General features: G+C 40.0%; 1 protein-coding gene across 7 annotated transcripts in view; it reads right to left on the bottom strand.

Annotated features, from left to right (window-relative positions):
* Positions 1-12,522: 12,522 nt before the first annotated feature.
* usp3 (ubiquitin specific peptidase 3) overlaps positions 12,523-16,965 on the bottom strand; it is a 156,862-nt gene continuing 152,419 nt past the window's right edge. For all 7 annotated transcript variants that reach the window (XM_048520650.1, XM_048520644.2, XM_048520646.2 and 4 more), the window contains exon 15: positions 12,523-14,417. In XM_048520650.1, the coding sequence (XP_048376607.1) occupies positions 14,249-14,417 (169 nt within the window). In that variant the 3' untranslated portion in view covers positions 12,523-14,248. The remainder of the gene's footprint in view (positions 14,418-16,965) is intronic.

Here is a 16,965-nt window from a genome sequence, read left to right on the forward strand (position 1 = left end):
TAGCCTTTCACAACACAACCATGGATGAACCAGTTACCAGCGCAGGGGTTTAACACGTGTATATGTGTAACACTGACGCTGAATGTATTATGGATATGATCATCACCGGGGCTTATAGAGGTTTATAAAGTCATAAAAGGCAGGAATAGGATGACTAGTCATGGTAGGGAAGTCCAAAACCTGAGGGCATATGTTTAAGGTGAGAGTGTAAAAATTTAAAAGGGACCTGAGGGGATTTCACAAAGAGGGTGTGTGTGTACAGAACAAGTTGTCAGAGGTGGAGGTGATTACAATTAACAATATTTAAAAAGCATCTGATAGGTACATCAATATGAAGGGATTAGAGGGATACGAGCCAAATGCTGGCAAATGGGACAATATTTGGGGGTGGCATGGTGGCTCAGTGGTTAGCATTGCTGCATCACAGCACCAAGGGCCCAGGTTCGATTTCATCCTCAGGCAACTGTCCGCATGGAACAAAGAGCAAAGAAAATTACAGTATAGGAACAGGCCCTTCGGCCCTCCAAGCCTGCGCTGATCCAGATCCTTTATCTAAACCTGTCACCTATTTTCCAAGGATCTGTATCCCTCTGCTCGGATCTGACTAGATGCATCTTAAATGATGCTGTCGTGCCCACCCCTACCACCTCCACTGGCAACGCGTTCCAGGCACCCACCACCCTCTGTGTAAAGAACTTTCCACGCATGTCTCCCTTAAATTTTTCCCCTCTCACCTTGAAATCATGACCCCTAGTAGTTAAGTCCCCCACTCTGGGAAAAAACTTCTTGCTATCCACCCTGTCTATACTTTTCATGATTTTGTAGACCTCAATCAGGTCCACCCTCAACTTTCGTCTTTTTAATGTAAATAATCCTAATCTACTCAACCTCTCTTCATAGCTAGCGACCTCCACACCAGGCAACATCCTGGTGAACCTCCTGTGCACCTCTCCAAAGCATCCACATTGTTTTGGTAATGTGGGACCAAAACGCAGTATTCCAAATATGGTCAAACCAAAGTCCTATACAACTGTAACATGACCTGCCAACTCTTGTACTCAATACTCTGTCCAATGAATGAAAGAATGCCCAATGCCTTCTTGACCACTCTATCGATCTGCGTTGCCCCCTTCAGGGTACAATGGACCTGAACATCCAGATCTCTCTGTGCATCAATTTTCCCCAGGGCTTTTCCATTTACCATATAATTTGCTCTTGAATTGGATCTTCCAAAATGCATCACCTTGCATTTGCCCAGATTGAACTCCATCTGCCATTTCTCCGTCCAACTCCAATCTATCTATATTCTGCTGCATTCCCCTTCACTATCTGCTACTCCACCAATCTAATCAGACCATCTATAACTTGCTCCAGATCATTTATGTATATCACAAACAACAATGCTCCCAACACAGATCCCTGTGGAATGCCACTGGTCACAGGTCTCCATTTTGAAAAACTCCCTTCCACTATGACCCTCTGTCTCCTGTTGCACAGCCAGTACTCTATCCATCTAGCTTGTACACCCTGGACCCCATGCGACTTCACTTTCTCCATCAGCCTGCCATGGGGAACCTTATCAAACACCTTACTGAAGTCCATGTATATGTCATCTACAGCCCTTCCCTCATCAATCAACTTTGTCACTTCCTCAAAAAATTCTATTAAGTTGGTAAGACATGACGTTCCCTGCACAAAACCATATGGCTATCACTAATAAGCCCATTTCCTTACAAATGTAAATAGATCCTATCCCTCAGTATCTTCTCCAGCAGCTTCCCCAGCACTGATGGCAGGCTCACCAGTCTATAATTACCTGGATTATCCTTGCTACCCTTCTTAAACAAGGGGACAACATTAGCAATCCTCCAGTCCTCCAGGACCTCGCCCTTGCTCAAGGATGCTGCAACGATATCTGTTAAGGTCCCAGCTATTTCGTCTCTCACTTCCCTCAATAACCTGGGATAGATCCCATCCGGACCTGGGGACTTGACAACCTTAATGCCTTTTAGAATACCTAACACTTCCTCCCTCCTTACGTCAACTTGACCTAGAGTAATCAAACATCTATCCCTAACATCAACATCTGTCATGTCCCTCTCCTCAGTGAATACCAATGCAAAATACTCATTAAGAATCTCACTCATTTCCTCTGACTCCTCGCATAACTTCCCTCCGTTGTCCTTGAGTGGGCCAACCCTTTCTCTAGTTACCGTCTTGCTCCTTATGAACGATAAAAAGGCTTTGGGATTTTCCTTAACGCTGTTTGCTAAAGATATTTCGTGACCCTTTTAGCCCTCTTAATCCCTCATTTCAGATTGGTCCTACTTTCCCAATATTCTTCCAAAGCTTCGTCTGTTTTCAGTCACCTAGACCTGATATATGCTTCCTTTTTCCTCCTTGCTAGTCTCACAATTTCACCTGTCATCCACGGTTCCCCAATCTTGCCCTTTCTATCCCTCATCTTCACAGGGACATGTCTGTCTTGCAGTCTAATCAACCTCTCTTTAAAAGCCCCCCACATATCAAATGTGGATTGACCCTCAAACAGCCGCTCCCAATCCATATTCCCCAGCTCCTGCTGAATTTTGCTATAGTTGGCCTTCCCCCAGTTTAGAACTCTTCCTTTAGGACCATTCTCAGCTTTGTCTGTGAGTATTCTAAAACTTATGGAATTGTGATCACTATTCCCAAAGTAATCCCCAACTGAAATGTCAACCACCTGACCAGGGCTCATTCCCCGATGCCAAGTCCAGTATGGCCCCTTCCCGAGTTACACTATTTACATACTGCTACAGAAAACCCTCCTGGATGCTTCTTACAAATTCTGCTCCATTTAAACCCCTAACACTAAGTGAATCTCAGTCAATGTTGGGAAAATTAAAATCTCCCATCACCGCCACCCTGTTTCTCCTATACCTTTCCATAATCTGTTTACATATTTGTACCTCTATCTCACGCTCGCTGTTGGGAGGCCTGTAGTACAGCCCTAACATTGTTACTGCATCCTTCCTATTTCTGAGTTCTACTGCTCGAGTCCTCCATAGTGTCCTCCTTCAGTACAGCTGTGATCTCCTCTTTGACCAGTATTGCAACTCCTCCACCCCTTTTTGCCTCCCTCTGCTGAAGTATCTATATCCTGGGATATTTAGTTGCCAATCTTGCCCTTCCCTCAACCAAGTCTCAGTAATAGCAATAACATCATACTCCCAGGTACTAATCCAAGCCCTTCTGCCTTTACCTACTACACTTCTTGCTTTAAAACAAATGCACCTCAGACCACCTGCCCCTTTGCGCTCATCATCTGCTCTCTGCCTACTCTTCCCCTTCGTCACACTGACTTCATTATCTAGTTCCTTACAAGCTTTAGTTACTAACTCCTTACTGTTCACTAACCTCCTCATTTGGTTCCCATCCCTCTGCCACATCAGTTTAAACCCTCCCCAACAGCATTAGCAAAAGCAGCCTTGCCTAGGTATAGACTGTCCGATTTGTAATAGTCTCACCTCCCCCAGAACCAGTCCCAATGTCCCAAAAATTTGAACCCCTCCCTCCTGCACCATCTCTCAAGCCACTCATTAATCCTGCCTATTCTTTCATTTCTACTGTGACTAGCACGTGGCACTGGTAGCAATCCTGAGATTACTACCTTGGAGGTCCTACTTTTTAACTTGGCTGCGACCTCCCTGAATTCTGCTTCTGGACCTCATCCTGTTTGGAGTTTGCACATTCTCCCCGTGCCTGGTAGGTTTCCTCTGGTGCTCCAGTTTCCTCCCACAGATGTGTAGGTTAGGTGGATTGGTCATGCTAAATTGTTCTTTTGTACAAACTAGGTGGATTAGCCATTGGGAATGCAGAATTATTGGGTAGTGGGGTGGGTCTGGGTGGGATGCTGTTCAGAGGGTCAGTGTTAACATTGAACATAGAATATTACAGCGCAGTACAGATCCTTTGGCCCTCGATGTTGTGCCAACCTGTGAAACCAATCTGAAGCCCATCTAACCTAAACTATTGCATTAACATCCATATGTTTATCCAATGACCATTTAAATGCCCTTAAAGTTGGCGAGTTTACTACTGTTGCAGGCAGGGCATTCCTCGCCCTTACTACTCTCTGAGTAAAGAGAGTATTCTCTGAAAGAACAGTGTGGACTCAATGGGCCGCATGGTTTCCTTCCACACTTTAGGGATCTATGGGAAAAAGGTGGAAAATTAGAGGGTCAAAGGGCCTTTGAAAATTTAAAAGCTGACAACTGCATTCATTATAGCCATCCCATTTATGTGTGGCCATTCAAATTGGCTGTTAGTGTGAGAACTGTTAAAGGACAAAATGGGATATTTCAAGTAAACTAACATTCGCAAAATCATGTAACTATTAAAAAAAGAAACTTTTTTTATAAGGACCACACTCCTTCAAGACTATAAGATGTAGGAGAAGTAGATCATTCAGTCCATCAAGTTAACTCCACTATTCAATGAGATCGTGGCTGATCTGATAATCCCTTACTCCATTTTCCTCCCTTTCCACCATAACTCGATTCCTTATTGGTTGAAGATCTATCTCAGCCTTGAATATATTTACATGATTCCATAAATTCATAAGCTTCAGAAAACAAATTCAGTAAAATGTCTTGCTGGAGATGCACAACAAACATAGCTCGGGGGGAGATACTTTTGTTTCAGCTTTTTGGTTTAGGAAGTTCTGTGAAGCCCTTGCATTGAGATGCAGGTACACTGCAGTGTACACAGCATCAGAAGAGCAGGTAAGTCGACGTTTCGAGTCTGGACCATATTTTATCCACTCGACTTCCAGCACCTGTGGCCCTTACCATCTCTACCTCTGAGGAATTTGTCCTCACCTATAATTTAAACATGTGACCATTTATTGAGATTATCTCCTCTGCTCATAAACACTCCCACAGGGGAATCAACCTTTCTGTATCTATTGTATCTCTGAAGAATCTAGTATTTTTCAATAAGGTTGGGTCACATACGTCTATATTTCAACAAGTACATGTCTGATCTACTCAACCTCTTCTCATAAAACGGCACAGTGGCTCAGTGATTAGCACTGCAGCTTCACAGCACCAGGGACCCGGGTTTGATTCCAACCTCAGGTGACTGTCTATGTGGAGTTTGCACATTCTTCCTGGTTCTGCGTGGGTTTCCTCTGGGTGCTCCGGTTTCCTCCCACAGTCCAAAGATGTGCAGGCTAGGTGGATTGGCTATGCTAAATTGCCCGTAGTGTTCAGGGGTGTGTGGGTTATAGGGGAATGGGTCTGGGTGGGATGCTTCAAGGAGTGGTGTGGACTTGTTGGGCCAAAGGGCCTGTTTCTACACTGTAGGGAATCTAATCTAAAAATAGACAGTCCCTCCATACCAGATATCAACCCACTGAGCCTTCTCTGAACTGCCTCCAAAGCCAATAAATCTTTTCTCAGATAAGGGGCTCAAAACTGGTCCTCTCATTTCAGCTTAGGTCTGCTTAGTGTAGTTTTAATAAAGCGTCTCCACTTTACACTCATTCCTATACCCATTCCCTTTGTAATAAAGACATAATGTCCTTAGAAAAACTTTAAGAGCTTACAGTTGAAGAATTAAGCTCCATTGAATAACTATACAACTTGAAAACTGCTCATGCATTTTGAAACAAAAATTCCAATGTCTGTCGAGATTGGGTGAGTGATGTGGCACAGATGAATTTATGTAAAAATTATTGCTGCATAATTCATTGAGCATTTATAGTTAATATGTTATTATGTTAGATTTAGAGGCTAGATAGCGTTTTCATTGCTCATCAAAAACTAACATACATTTTTATTCTTTTGGGGCATCGTATAACATAAATGATTTTTAAAATATTTTATTATTATTTATTATCAGTTTTTAAATTTTGAGTTTCTAGCATGGGCTGTGTGTATGAAATAAATAAATTAACTTGCAAGTGCTTCTGTAGCCATAGTGATTTCTTTTAATGTAGTTTGAAAGAGCTACTTTACCTTTTGTTTACTCCAGGCTTTTACAACCTAGCAAGTTAGACAATTGTACTTCAAGATTTCTGCTAGAAACGTTCTGGACTGGAGTTGTTTTTAAACTTAAGGGAACAAACATAGCTCGGGGGGAGATACTTTTGTTTCAGCTTTTTGGTTTAGGAAGTTCTGTGAAGCCCTTGCATTGAGATGCAGGTACACTGCAGTGATACTGAGATGGGGAGAATATAATAGAACTAGATTATCTTAGAGTAAGGAGTTAATGATAATTATAAAGCACAAATAACTAAAATCAATATAATCTCTTTTCATTCTTTGACAACTTTCATTTATCTTTAAGCTTAATATGAACAACTTTTATTAATGCTAATGATTCACAGGAGCAAAGTATAGTGTATGACACAGCCATGTAGAGACATTGCAGATAATGTAAATCAGGAACAAAAACAGAAGTTGCTGGAAAAGCTCAGCAGGTCTGGCAGCATCTGTGAAGAAAAAGAGACTTAACCTTTCGGGTCGGGTGACCTTCGAAATGTTAACTCGGGATTTTTCTTCACAGATGCTGCCAGACCTACTGAGCTTTTCCAGCAACTTCTGTTTTTGTTCCTGATGACTAAAAATTTGGTCAAAGAAGTACATTTCAAGAACATTTAAAGGTGACAATTAATTTAGGGAGGCAGACAGATGCAGGAAGAGAGCTCCAGAGCTTTGGTGCTAGGATAATTGTGGCATGGCCACATAAGTGAAGTTACGCAAGTTGTGATGCCCAAGAGTCAGAATTAGAGAACAGACATCTCAGTGAGTTTTAAGAGGCAGAGATTACAGACAGAGGGAGTAGCTAAGCCATGGGAGATTTGGGGGAAAAAAGGATGTAGATCTTAAGAATGAGGTTTCTGAAATTTTCTTTAGAATTTTTTTTGTATAACCGTGAAAATGTGATCTAGATTTGGAATTTGCAATCAGTAATAGCTAACTGAATACAACTAATGCAACTGGATGGAGACTAGGCACAATGCTTCTGTTCAGAATGCCTCCATTTACTTTAAAACATATTGTTAAAGTTTTGGGCATTAATACTTCATTTCACTGTGAAAAATGTAAATCAGAATAGAAGTTTTCAGAAAGCATTTAGAGAAGTCATATTGAGTTTGGAAATTTTCATTTCTGGCAAAATGCATCATGCTGAAGTTACACTTATGGGTCAATGTGTACTGTAGATCTAACTCAGCTTTTCACCTTCCACATTGTGTTAGTATCACAGCAACAAACCCCAGCTCCCAAACTCTTACATTACTTTGAGAGAACATATACTTCCATTTATTGAGCAGTATTATCTAAAATTGAAATTGAATTGATAAAACTGAAAAATCCAGGAAGGTTTGGCAACTTGGAAGTCAAGTGTGGCATATTGCTGCATGTGCTATACATTGTTGCTTTCTGGAAGCAAACAGGGAGAATTTGAGACAGAATGACATTAAGAATCTTTTGAAAAGAGAAAATTCTGTCTGGCAAAAGCTGATTGGCTTAGGTCTACAGGGATAGGAAGCTGTAAATGCTAGGAACAGCAGATTGTGAAAAATATCCAGATCCAACAGACAGTGTTCCTCCACACCACCACCCCCTTCCCCCCGCCATGGAGCTGAAGTTAGAAAACCCTAGAAAGCTTAAAAGAATTGATCTAATTTCAAATGATCTAATTTCACCCAACCACTGACTGGAAAGACAATTACCACCTTACAGACAACATTCTCTGGATTGCAACTGCCCAGCTCTTAGAAATAAGATTTTTTTTTGATATATCCAGAGGTACTACGGTAGGTCCAGTATATATGACATTGAAATGGGGATTAAATTATACCTAGGCAATCTGGTCCATATACCTTCCACTTTGGAACCTTGTCTTATAAAGGCTACAACAGGCCAAACGCTGAACTGAGCGTGTGTGTTGGTGTGCATGCATGCATTGGGGTTGGGTGGGGGGGGGGTTCTACATTGACATTTCTGACTATGACAGCAGCCTTCTGGGAAACAAACCTGTGACTTTACAAGTTCTGAGGACAGCTCACTGGACCCGAAACATTAACTCTATTTTCTCCTCCACAGATGCTGCCAGACTTGCTGAGCTTTTCCAGCAACTTTGTTTCTGTTCCTGATTTACAGCATCTGCAGTTAATTTGGTTTTTTAACCTGTAACTTTAGGCTGCTAAAGAAACAGAAGCTCATTGGGGCAAAGATTCAAAACTCTGAGACCATTTCAGCTCTGATCAGAACAGTAGAGACTGGCTGAGGAGCTATGATTGTGACAAAATGAAAACTGAAGGTTGGCTTTGGCATGATGAACAATAAAACAAAATTATTTCCACAGATTCAGTTTTCACCAGAACTGACCATATCATGCACTAGGATGTTGCTGAGTGGTTGGATATATGTGGTTCTGGGAAATCTGTTCAATCAGTACTATTGTGAACTGGGCCAAAAAGGTTCTGCAGATGTATCCTTGCAGTGTTAACAGTATCTGTGGGACTCAAATGGGAGCTGTCAGAGGTGACTTGCAGGCTAGAACCTGTGTGACAGAGGAGTTAAATTCTAACCAGATAAAGATAGACTTGTTAAGAACTTTTGTAATACACGTTCTGCTAGTAAATCCATGAAATCTTTATTGTATCGGCCAAGTATAATTTATTGAAACAAATGTAGTTTGTCTATTATACTTTAACAATTAAAATAAAACCAACAGAAAGTAGGTTATACAGAATTGGAATCTTAACTATCAGATTTTTTTTTCCATTTGGGTTGTTTTGGATATTCTTGTAAATTACTGGCCCACAGAGATTATGAACTAAGTTGCTGCTCTCTTTGTGTGTTCATGGATTGCCTTAGTCTTGATTATGTGGAAGCAACATTATAAAATGTATTATTTGTTCACCAGCTTGTGTCCTACTCAGTGTCTTAGGTGAAGATTTGCAGTTAAAAAGCTCCATCTAACTGATATGGTTAATGTGAGGACACATTATGGAGCAAGTACAGCTCCAAATAAATTACTAGAAACAAATCAGATTGAAACAAATCCAGCCTGGCGTCACTACTTATAAGTCATGTGCAAATTTATGGAAATTAAATTTTCAGTTGCCCTTGAAATAAGAGTTTTGGTGCCAATACATTCCTGGCATGAGAACAGCTGAATTTCCTTTCTGGAATAGTTACCCTAGAGAAAGTAACAACCCTAAAAGGAACTACACAAGCTCTTGATTTGTCTGGGGTTAAATCAACAGTCTCACTCCCCTGCACAATCAATTGGGACATTAAAAATAGCTTCGGCAACTGTTAAGCTCAATTAAAACTTAGTTCAAACCTGATTGAAACGTTGAATGTGTCAAAGTTAAAAACAAGTGCTTTCCATACCATCTCTCAGACTGCATTTGACCTGGCTGTATTTTTGGAGTTTATTACAATAATAGCTCTGTCAGTTAAACAATAATTTGATTTCCTTTGGAGTTGAAATATTGCACCAGATATACGGATTAAAATCCAGCAAAAGGAGTAGAATTTGCTGCTTCAGAATGAAGGTGATACTGAGGCTTCTACTTAATACAAGTTGAAAGGCTGGGCAATCACTTGGTTGTGAAAATGAATTTTAAAGGTCCAACCTACAATTTAGCTAAACTGATGCATCATGCACTTCAAATACTTTTAAACACAAAAGGATACACATGATAAAAATTCAGTAACATCCCAAAAATATCAGATTAAATTTTAAATTAAATATTGACACAATCCTTTTAGTTAACTCCTTCCTTGACTTAGACGTACTGGAACAAAATCACCCACAAAATACCAAGGAAAATTCATCCAGAGTAGAATGTAGAGAATTAGTGAGGAGCTGTTCCTTTGGTCACAGGCTGGTTCTCTCTGAAGCTTACTGCTTAGTCTAACATCAGCGAATGTAGGAGAAGAACTCTGTGATTGGAGTAGTAGTGAGTGGTTAATAGAGAGATCCAAAACTGTTTATTGTTGCAGACTTTGGGGTTTTTGACATGGGCCAGGGTGGCTTTTTCCTGGTGTGCGGGGAGGAAGATGCTGCAAGAGCGATGAAGGAGAGGAATTCTTCATGTGGGTGGGGTTCAGGGTCAGGGCAAAGCTGGAAGTGGAGGGTTTAGGGGCAAGTTGGAGGCAGCAATGGGTTCAGCAGATTTAAACCGATAATAAATATTATGCTAACTGGGAACCAGGAAAACTTTAAATGACTGAGGTAATGATTCCATGCAATGATGCATTAATTCAGGAGCCATTATAAGTAAAATGCAGGGGTATTAGTGCAATCAATAGTATGTCAATTTATAAATGCACAAGTTTGTGGCTTTCAGTTTAGTGTGGATGATAATTATTGAGGATATTGATTAATTCTTCTAATTCGATATATGCGAGAACAAATACTGTATAAAACGAGAGGCAACTTGCACACAGCAAGCTCCTACAACTAGCAACAAAATAACCAGATTGTTTCAGTTGTTAGCTGACAGTGAATAGGTAGCAGTTTAAGGAGAAGTTTTCCATTCAAAATTGTGCCCTGGTGAATTTAGTTTCTGCATCTCACAGCAAACAAAACCTCCAATTCTAATCTGCCAGCATAGTTCCCCAAGTACCAGGTTCTGATTTTGTTTCCAGATCTCCAGTGGGAGGCAAGAGGTGAGAGTTAAACTGTAAGAACCATTGTATAAGTTTTACTCCTGTATAGTAGCCAAGATGTGGGAGATACAGGTCTGTGTTCTGTGGACCATTTCAGCATGAGTACTGCAACTGTGTAATTAAATGAAAGTCTACAAAAATTCAAAGTTATTTTATTAAAACAGACTTAATTTAATGTTGAAATGGAGTCAGCATTACATTGTTTTAGTGACATGGTAAGTTTCCTGTGATCTACATACTCTGACTGAAAGCGAGGGCCCATGGTTACTATGCCTAATATTTAGAGCAGGTTCATTGCCTTTGACTGAATACTGTAAAGTGTTTCAGTTAACAGTTCACTTTTTTAAAAACTACCTTAGTTAATTAGGAAAGCCACTGGCAAGTTTTTGTGGCAGCGAAAGGAACAGTGGCAAAACAGTTTACCATGGGAATTCCTTCATATGGTTGCCTTCAAGTATAAATGAAGTGATACTGGACAGCGTAGGTAGCACCTATGGCAGTTATGTCTGGAACCATTATCTACAAACTCCATCCACAGAGGCTACCACACAGAAATACATATAAATATGAAAAAGGATATAATTCCCTTCAAGATTTGCCACTGGATCCAATTTCTTAGGGAGATGATGGTAGCTGATTTCACAATTTAAATGTGGCATGTGAATGACAGATTACTCTTAATGCTCAATGTAGTCCTCGAAAAATTCAGAACAGCCAATGTCCATAGAGATGCGTCACAATACTGTGGCTTTAAGATGTGTACTGTGTGCTGATTTTTGTTTGAAGAGAGGTTTTAAGACAGAGGTGCCAGAATCGTATGTGACACAATCTATGTTAATGAATTTGCATTTACCAAGGGTGCATTTATGGGATGTTACAATGTTGGGACAGTTGGTGTTCAGTCGTAAAATAATCTACTGTTCTGTTCCATTTTAGAGGTAAAGTTACACCAATGCTCCTGTTAATGGTTTGCTTTTTAACTGTAGTGTGAAAATAAAACGTGTTTTGCCTAAAGCCGAGTGGTGTGACCAATCGAATTACATTTTAAACACAAAACCTTACACTTGCCTTTAGCCTAGATCCAAGCCTTTAAATAAGTTACCTCCTTGATAATTTTGAGGTGGTTTAGCGTGGTCCATAACAGATGTTGTGGGAAACATATGCTCAGTCACGCTGACTAGAAGGGAGACCAAAAATATCAGCAAAAAGGAGTATTTCAATTACGTGCACATATTATAGTACCTTTAATAGACTAAATTTCCTAAGTACTTCACAGGAATCTTAACAAAAAATGCTAGAGTGACATAAAATGAGTATCAGGACATATGAAGGAAAAAGACAGCGAGGTTCAATGTTTGGAATCTAGTAACCAAAGGCAAGGCTTGCAAATTCGTGACATTCTAACAAGTATCTACCTTAATATAGCTATAAACCATAAAAGGTCCAGTAACCACAACTTTAAAAAAAAATGCTCATGGGATGAGGGTGTGGCCAGCTAGGCCAACATTTACCCAACAGGTGTTAAGAGCATTGTGTGTGTGTGCATGTGTGTGTCTAGAGTCACATACAGACCAGACTGTGTGGGGATGACAGATTTCCTTTCCCAAAGAACCATCAGTGAACCAGATGAGTGTTTATGATAATTGACATGGGTTACTATTAAGTTAACTTTTAATTTAAAGCTTTTATTCAACTTAAAGCTGCCATGGTAGGATTCAAACTCATGTTTCCAGAACAATAGTCTGAAATTCTAGATTATTAGTCTGGTGACATTACCACCACATCACCACCTTCTCCAGAAAGAAACTGCTTTATAAAATGTTTTATTTTAAAAGACAAAACGCTGTTTTGCATCATTAACATTGCACTTTACTATCAGTGAAACAGTACATGAACATTTACTAATATACATACCATCATTATAAGCAGCCATAGTAGTACATTTACAATCAAGATTGGTTTGTGGGGATTAAACTGAATAAATGCCATTTGTGATTGATGTTACTGTGTCAGTTCATAACTTTGCAACCAAAACAATTTATTATTTTAAATAAGTTTGTACAGTTTCAATATGCAGATTCAAGTTTAGGATGTGTATGTTTTCACATTTAAGAGACACAAGTCTCACGCCAGAAAACTCAAACTGTCTTTTCTGCTGCTGCTGCATTGTATATTACAACCACATGCAAATACATTATTTCATCTTATTGTGTAATTAAAACACTACTCAGGCCACTATAACCGGAATTTATGAGAAAGTGTCTTTGATAAGTAAAAAGGACTATATCCTGGTACGAAAATATCATACCATTTTATATGAATAAAAGACTCTTCCAACAGCTGTAATCTACTATTTCATGTTGTACACGGCAACGGTCGGAAACAATTTTGTCCAAGATGCACCCAGTGTCTGGTTCCCCAAGTGTAACCCAGCATGTCTAATTTGTCTTTCGTAATCAGGTGATGTTGTAAATCATTAACCATACTTGCCATCCTACATCCAACTGTAGCCACGCATTGGCAACATATGATGCAGATAGCTATATATAAACCCTACTCTGCCCAGCAAAGTATTGGGATTGATGAGAAGTCCATTTTTTACTCAGCAGTTCATTTTAATTTTTGCACCATCATTTATTTTTAATTGTTTATGTTTTCTGAAAGAATCAAGTGTCAAGTGACATCTCAAGAAAATGAGAATTGAAATAAAGACTTTGAATACCTAAATGAAAATGTAAAATCACAAACTCTGTAGCATGTATGAAACTCAGAAGAATACTTTTGTTCCGAATAACCAGTGTTTACATACAAGTGGTCACGAGAAAAATGGCAACAAGAGAAATCCCAACAAATTACAGACAGAGAATGGTCTATTTCTATTTTTTTAAAATATTGGGCTGCCACAGGAAGGTATAGCAATGTAGGGTCAAGGTGTAGTTACACTCCATGTACCTTATAATACTGGCATCAAGTTCTGTATATAGACAGTAATGTACTGTTTATCAGAGAGAAGGGGACAGCAACAGTCTGTTCAAAGATCCTCAACCATTCTCTAATGCATATAATCATTTCAAACACTTACAATCAGTACTTTATTGACCTTGAGCACTTACTCTAAACTGAAATGTTTTATCAGTTGATACAATGAGGATTCTGAATCTTGTGTCAAATTAGAAATCACAGACTAAGATGTAGTGTGAAAGATCTGAAGAAACACTAATGTAAATGCACCTTGAAGCCAGTCAATGCTATCTCACAATTTATAGTACAGAGATCATTTCAAAATATTGAATTTCAATGTCAACCGAGCTACTAAATTCTTGATCAACAGCAGCCATTACAGATTCAAAAATATTCTGTTGAGGTTTTGTGATAGGCTAAAATTAGATCAGGTCTCCTCGATTACTGTATTGACACTAGCAATGGTGCAATAAACAGAATTCTCATCAGCGATTTAAAAGTGCAAGATGAAAATAGTCTTGAGCTATCAAGTACTTATGGAAATGTGGAACTGTTTGTGTGCGCTCCATTCAGTATATATGTTGCAAATATTTATAAAAAGGTGGGATGCATTAAAGTTTGGTGCCTGATCCCGATTTGGTCTGGCGTTCCACATAGAACAAGATGTAGGCCTTGGCCTTCATTACAGTTTCCTCTTCAGTCAAAGTAACAGTACTGTCATTGAAGTGGAACCACCGCCCTTCGTGAGCTGCATATGCAGTATAATGACCTGAGCCAACTCTGAGAGGAAAAAAAAATGTTAGTGTTCTCCTCAAAAAAAAATGCACAAATTGTTTCAAATAAAATTACAAAAAAGTTACTAGTAAACATTTTTTATTTCAGTGTTATGAAAATCAACACATAATCCAGAGCTGACAAAGTGTGAAGCTGGATGAACACAGCAGGCCAAGCAGCATCTTAGGAGCACAAAAAGCTGACATTTCGGGCCTAGACCCTTCATCAGTAAAGCAGTGGCACAACGATGCCATCCGAAGGTTGCAGGAACAGCAACTCTTATTCCGCTTGGGAACCCTGCAGCCCAATGGTATCAACGAGGATTTCACAAGCTTCAAGATCCCCATTCCCCCCACTGCATCCCAAACCAGCCCAGCTCATCCCTTCCCCCCCCACTGCATCCCAAAACCAGCCCAGCTCATCCCCACCTCCCTAATCTGTTGTTCCTCTCACCTATCCCCTCCTCCCACCTCAAGCCACACCTCCATTTCCAACCTGCTAACCTCATCCCGAACCCTTTGACCTGTCCGTCCTCTCCGGACTGACCTGTCACCTCCCTACCTCCCCACCTATAATCCCCTCTACAGGCTCCATCCCCAATCCTTTAACTTGTCTGTCTCCTCTCCACCTATCTTCTCCTCTATCCAAATTCGATCTGCCTCCCCCCTCTCCCTATTTATTTCAGAACCCTCTCCCCATCCCCCTTTTCTGATGAAGGGTCTAGACCGGAAATGTCAGCTTTTATGCTCCTAAGATGCTACTTGGCCTGCTGTGTTCATCCAGCTCCACACTTTGTTATCTCAGATTCTCCAGCATCTGCAGTTCCCATTATCTCTGACATAATCCAGATTTCCTATGTTATATTTTTACACATGCCGTAACAGTACCATTCTCTTGAGTTGGACTGAAGGAATAAAAATCAAAGTAACTTGCTTTATTTGCAATGTTTGTTCAGTGGTTAGGTTAATTCATACCAATTAGGAGTGACTAGGCTGAGCAATGCAATCATCTTACGTGATAGTTTGCCCATGAAAACACCAGCATAATTAGGACAGGGATAAGAGAGATGCTTCAGTAAAATGAATATGATAGCATTTGATTGTGACTCTGGTTAGAAGTACACCCAGACGATATAATGCAAATTTCGTCAAGTTCAATCATGCATTCTCTACATCCATTTGAGCGGAAAATCATCTAGGTCATCCCCTAGTTGAATTGATGATTGTCACATCCATGACCCAATGGTTTCATCCAATTTCAACTGTGGTCACTATGTCCAATGAAACAATCACTGGAGAAGGTGTAGAGAGGAGAACCAAAATATGTCAAATATAAATGGAATGAGGTTTTTCAACTGAGGTCAGCTAATGCAGCCCATGGACAAGTAACCGTTTGTAGCTGTCTTGGTCTGCAACTCAGCAGCTCACTGTAAAGTTCAAGATGTGCAGAGATGTTTGACAATCAAAACAGATTGCAGTTGCCCCAATTATCCTATTAAGCAAATCAGGTAATTCTGCCCTCATTATCCAATCTGGGCAGATTATTCAAATTTTCTATTTGTTGTTCAGTGCTGTTTCCAACATGCAAAAACAAGTCTGCTGCATGTGCATCAACCTTCAACCAGACTAGTTGATGTCAGTTGGGATGGGATAGCTTTTGGGGTTGAGGAGAGTTTGGGGGGTGGGGGGGCTAGTGAAGGAGGATACGGGTCCATTAACTGTACTGAGGTTCCCAACCTGCATACATCTTTGGTGATCCCTACCAAATGATTGTCAAGACCCACGTACAGACACTTGGATAAATGATAGGAGGGCATTTGAAAACACACCTGCTTTTACCACAGGAGGAAAGAAACGGGTGAAAAAAACTAGAGAAAGAAAATATCAGCTATAGTCAACAACTGTACTGGCCCAACTACTGTACTTGTGTAATTGCAATCATGTAGTAATGTCAATTTAATCAGTCAAATCAGTAGATCCAACAGTAATAACTATCATGTGTAGTGTATAGACTTGTTATCTATCAAAAAAGCAGCGAAACATTCAAATACTGAAACTGAGCAGTAAATAACATGCAACTAGCAACTGGGCTGGAGGCTAGTAATATAGCAATCCTGAAACAAAATGCTTTGTGACTTAAGTGTTGCATACATTTTGACCACCTTTACACAAACTGATGAATGCACAGGACAGCAGACAAAATAAGAATGACAAAATCCCCAGCTCTCCACGACACTTTGCTATTTGAACTTTCCTTTGGTTCCAAGTCCACTCTCATAGCATGTTTATAATGTTTCACTTGCCTCCAGCTACAGTCTACAACCACAATTGTGGCTTGCTAATGTTTTCCAGTGTGAACATTTAATTTCTGGGGATCTTCAATTTCCTTTACATTTAGGCCAGAATGTTGAGCTCATTTCCATTTGGCAGTAAGGGAACTAAGAATGATTAAAAATGCACCAAAAGAGTGAGAACCAAATTCCACTACCAGGCTTAAATAAAGCATTCAAAAGATGTAACTTTTTATGGACTTCACTGCATTAAGCTGGTAACTA

This window comes from Stegostoma tigrinum, chromosome 36 (assembly GCF_030684315.1).
Source record: "Stegostoma tigrinum isolate sSteTig4 chromosome 36, sSteTig4.hap1, whole genome shotgun sequence".
NCBI classification, from domain to species: Eukaryota; Metazoa; Chordata; class Chondrichthyes; order Orectolobiformes; family Stegostomatidae; genus Stegostoma; species Stegostoma tigrinum.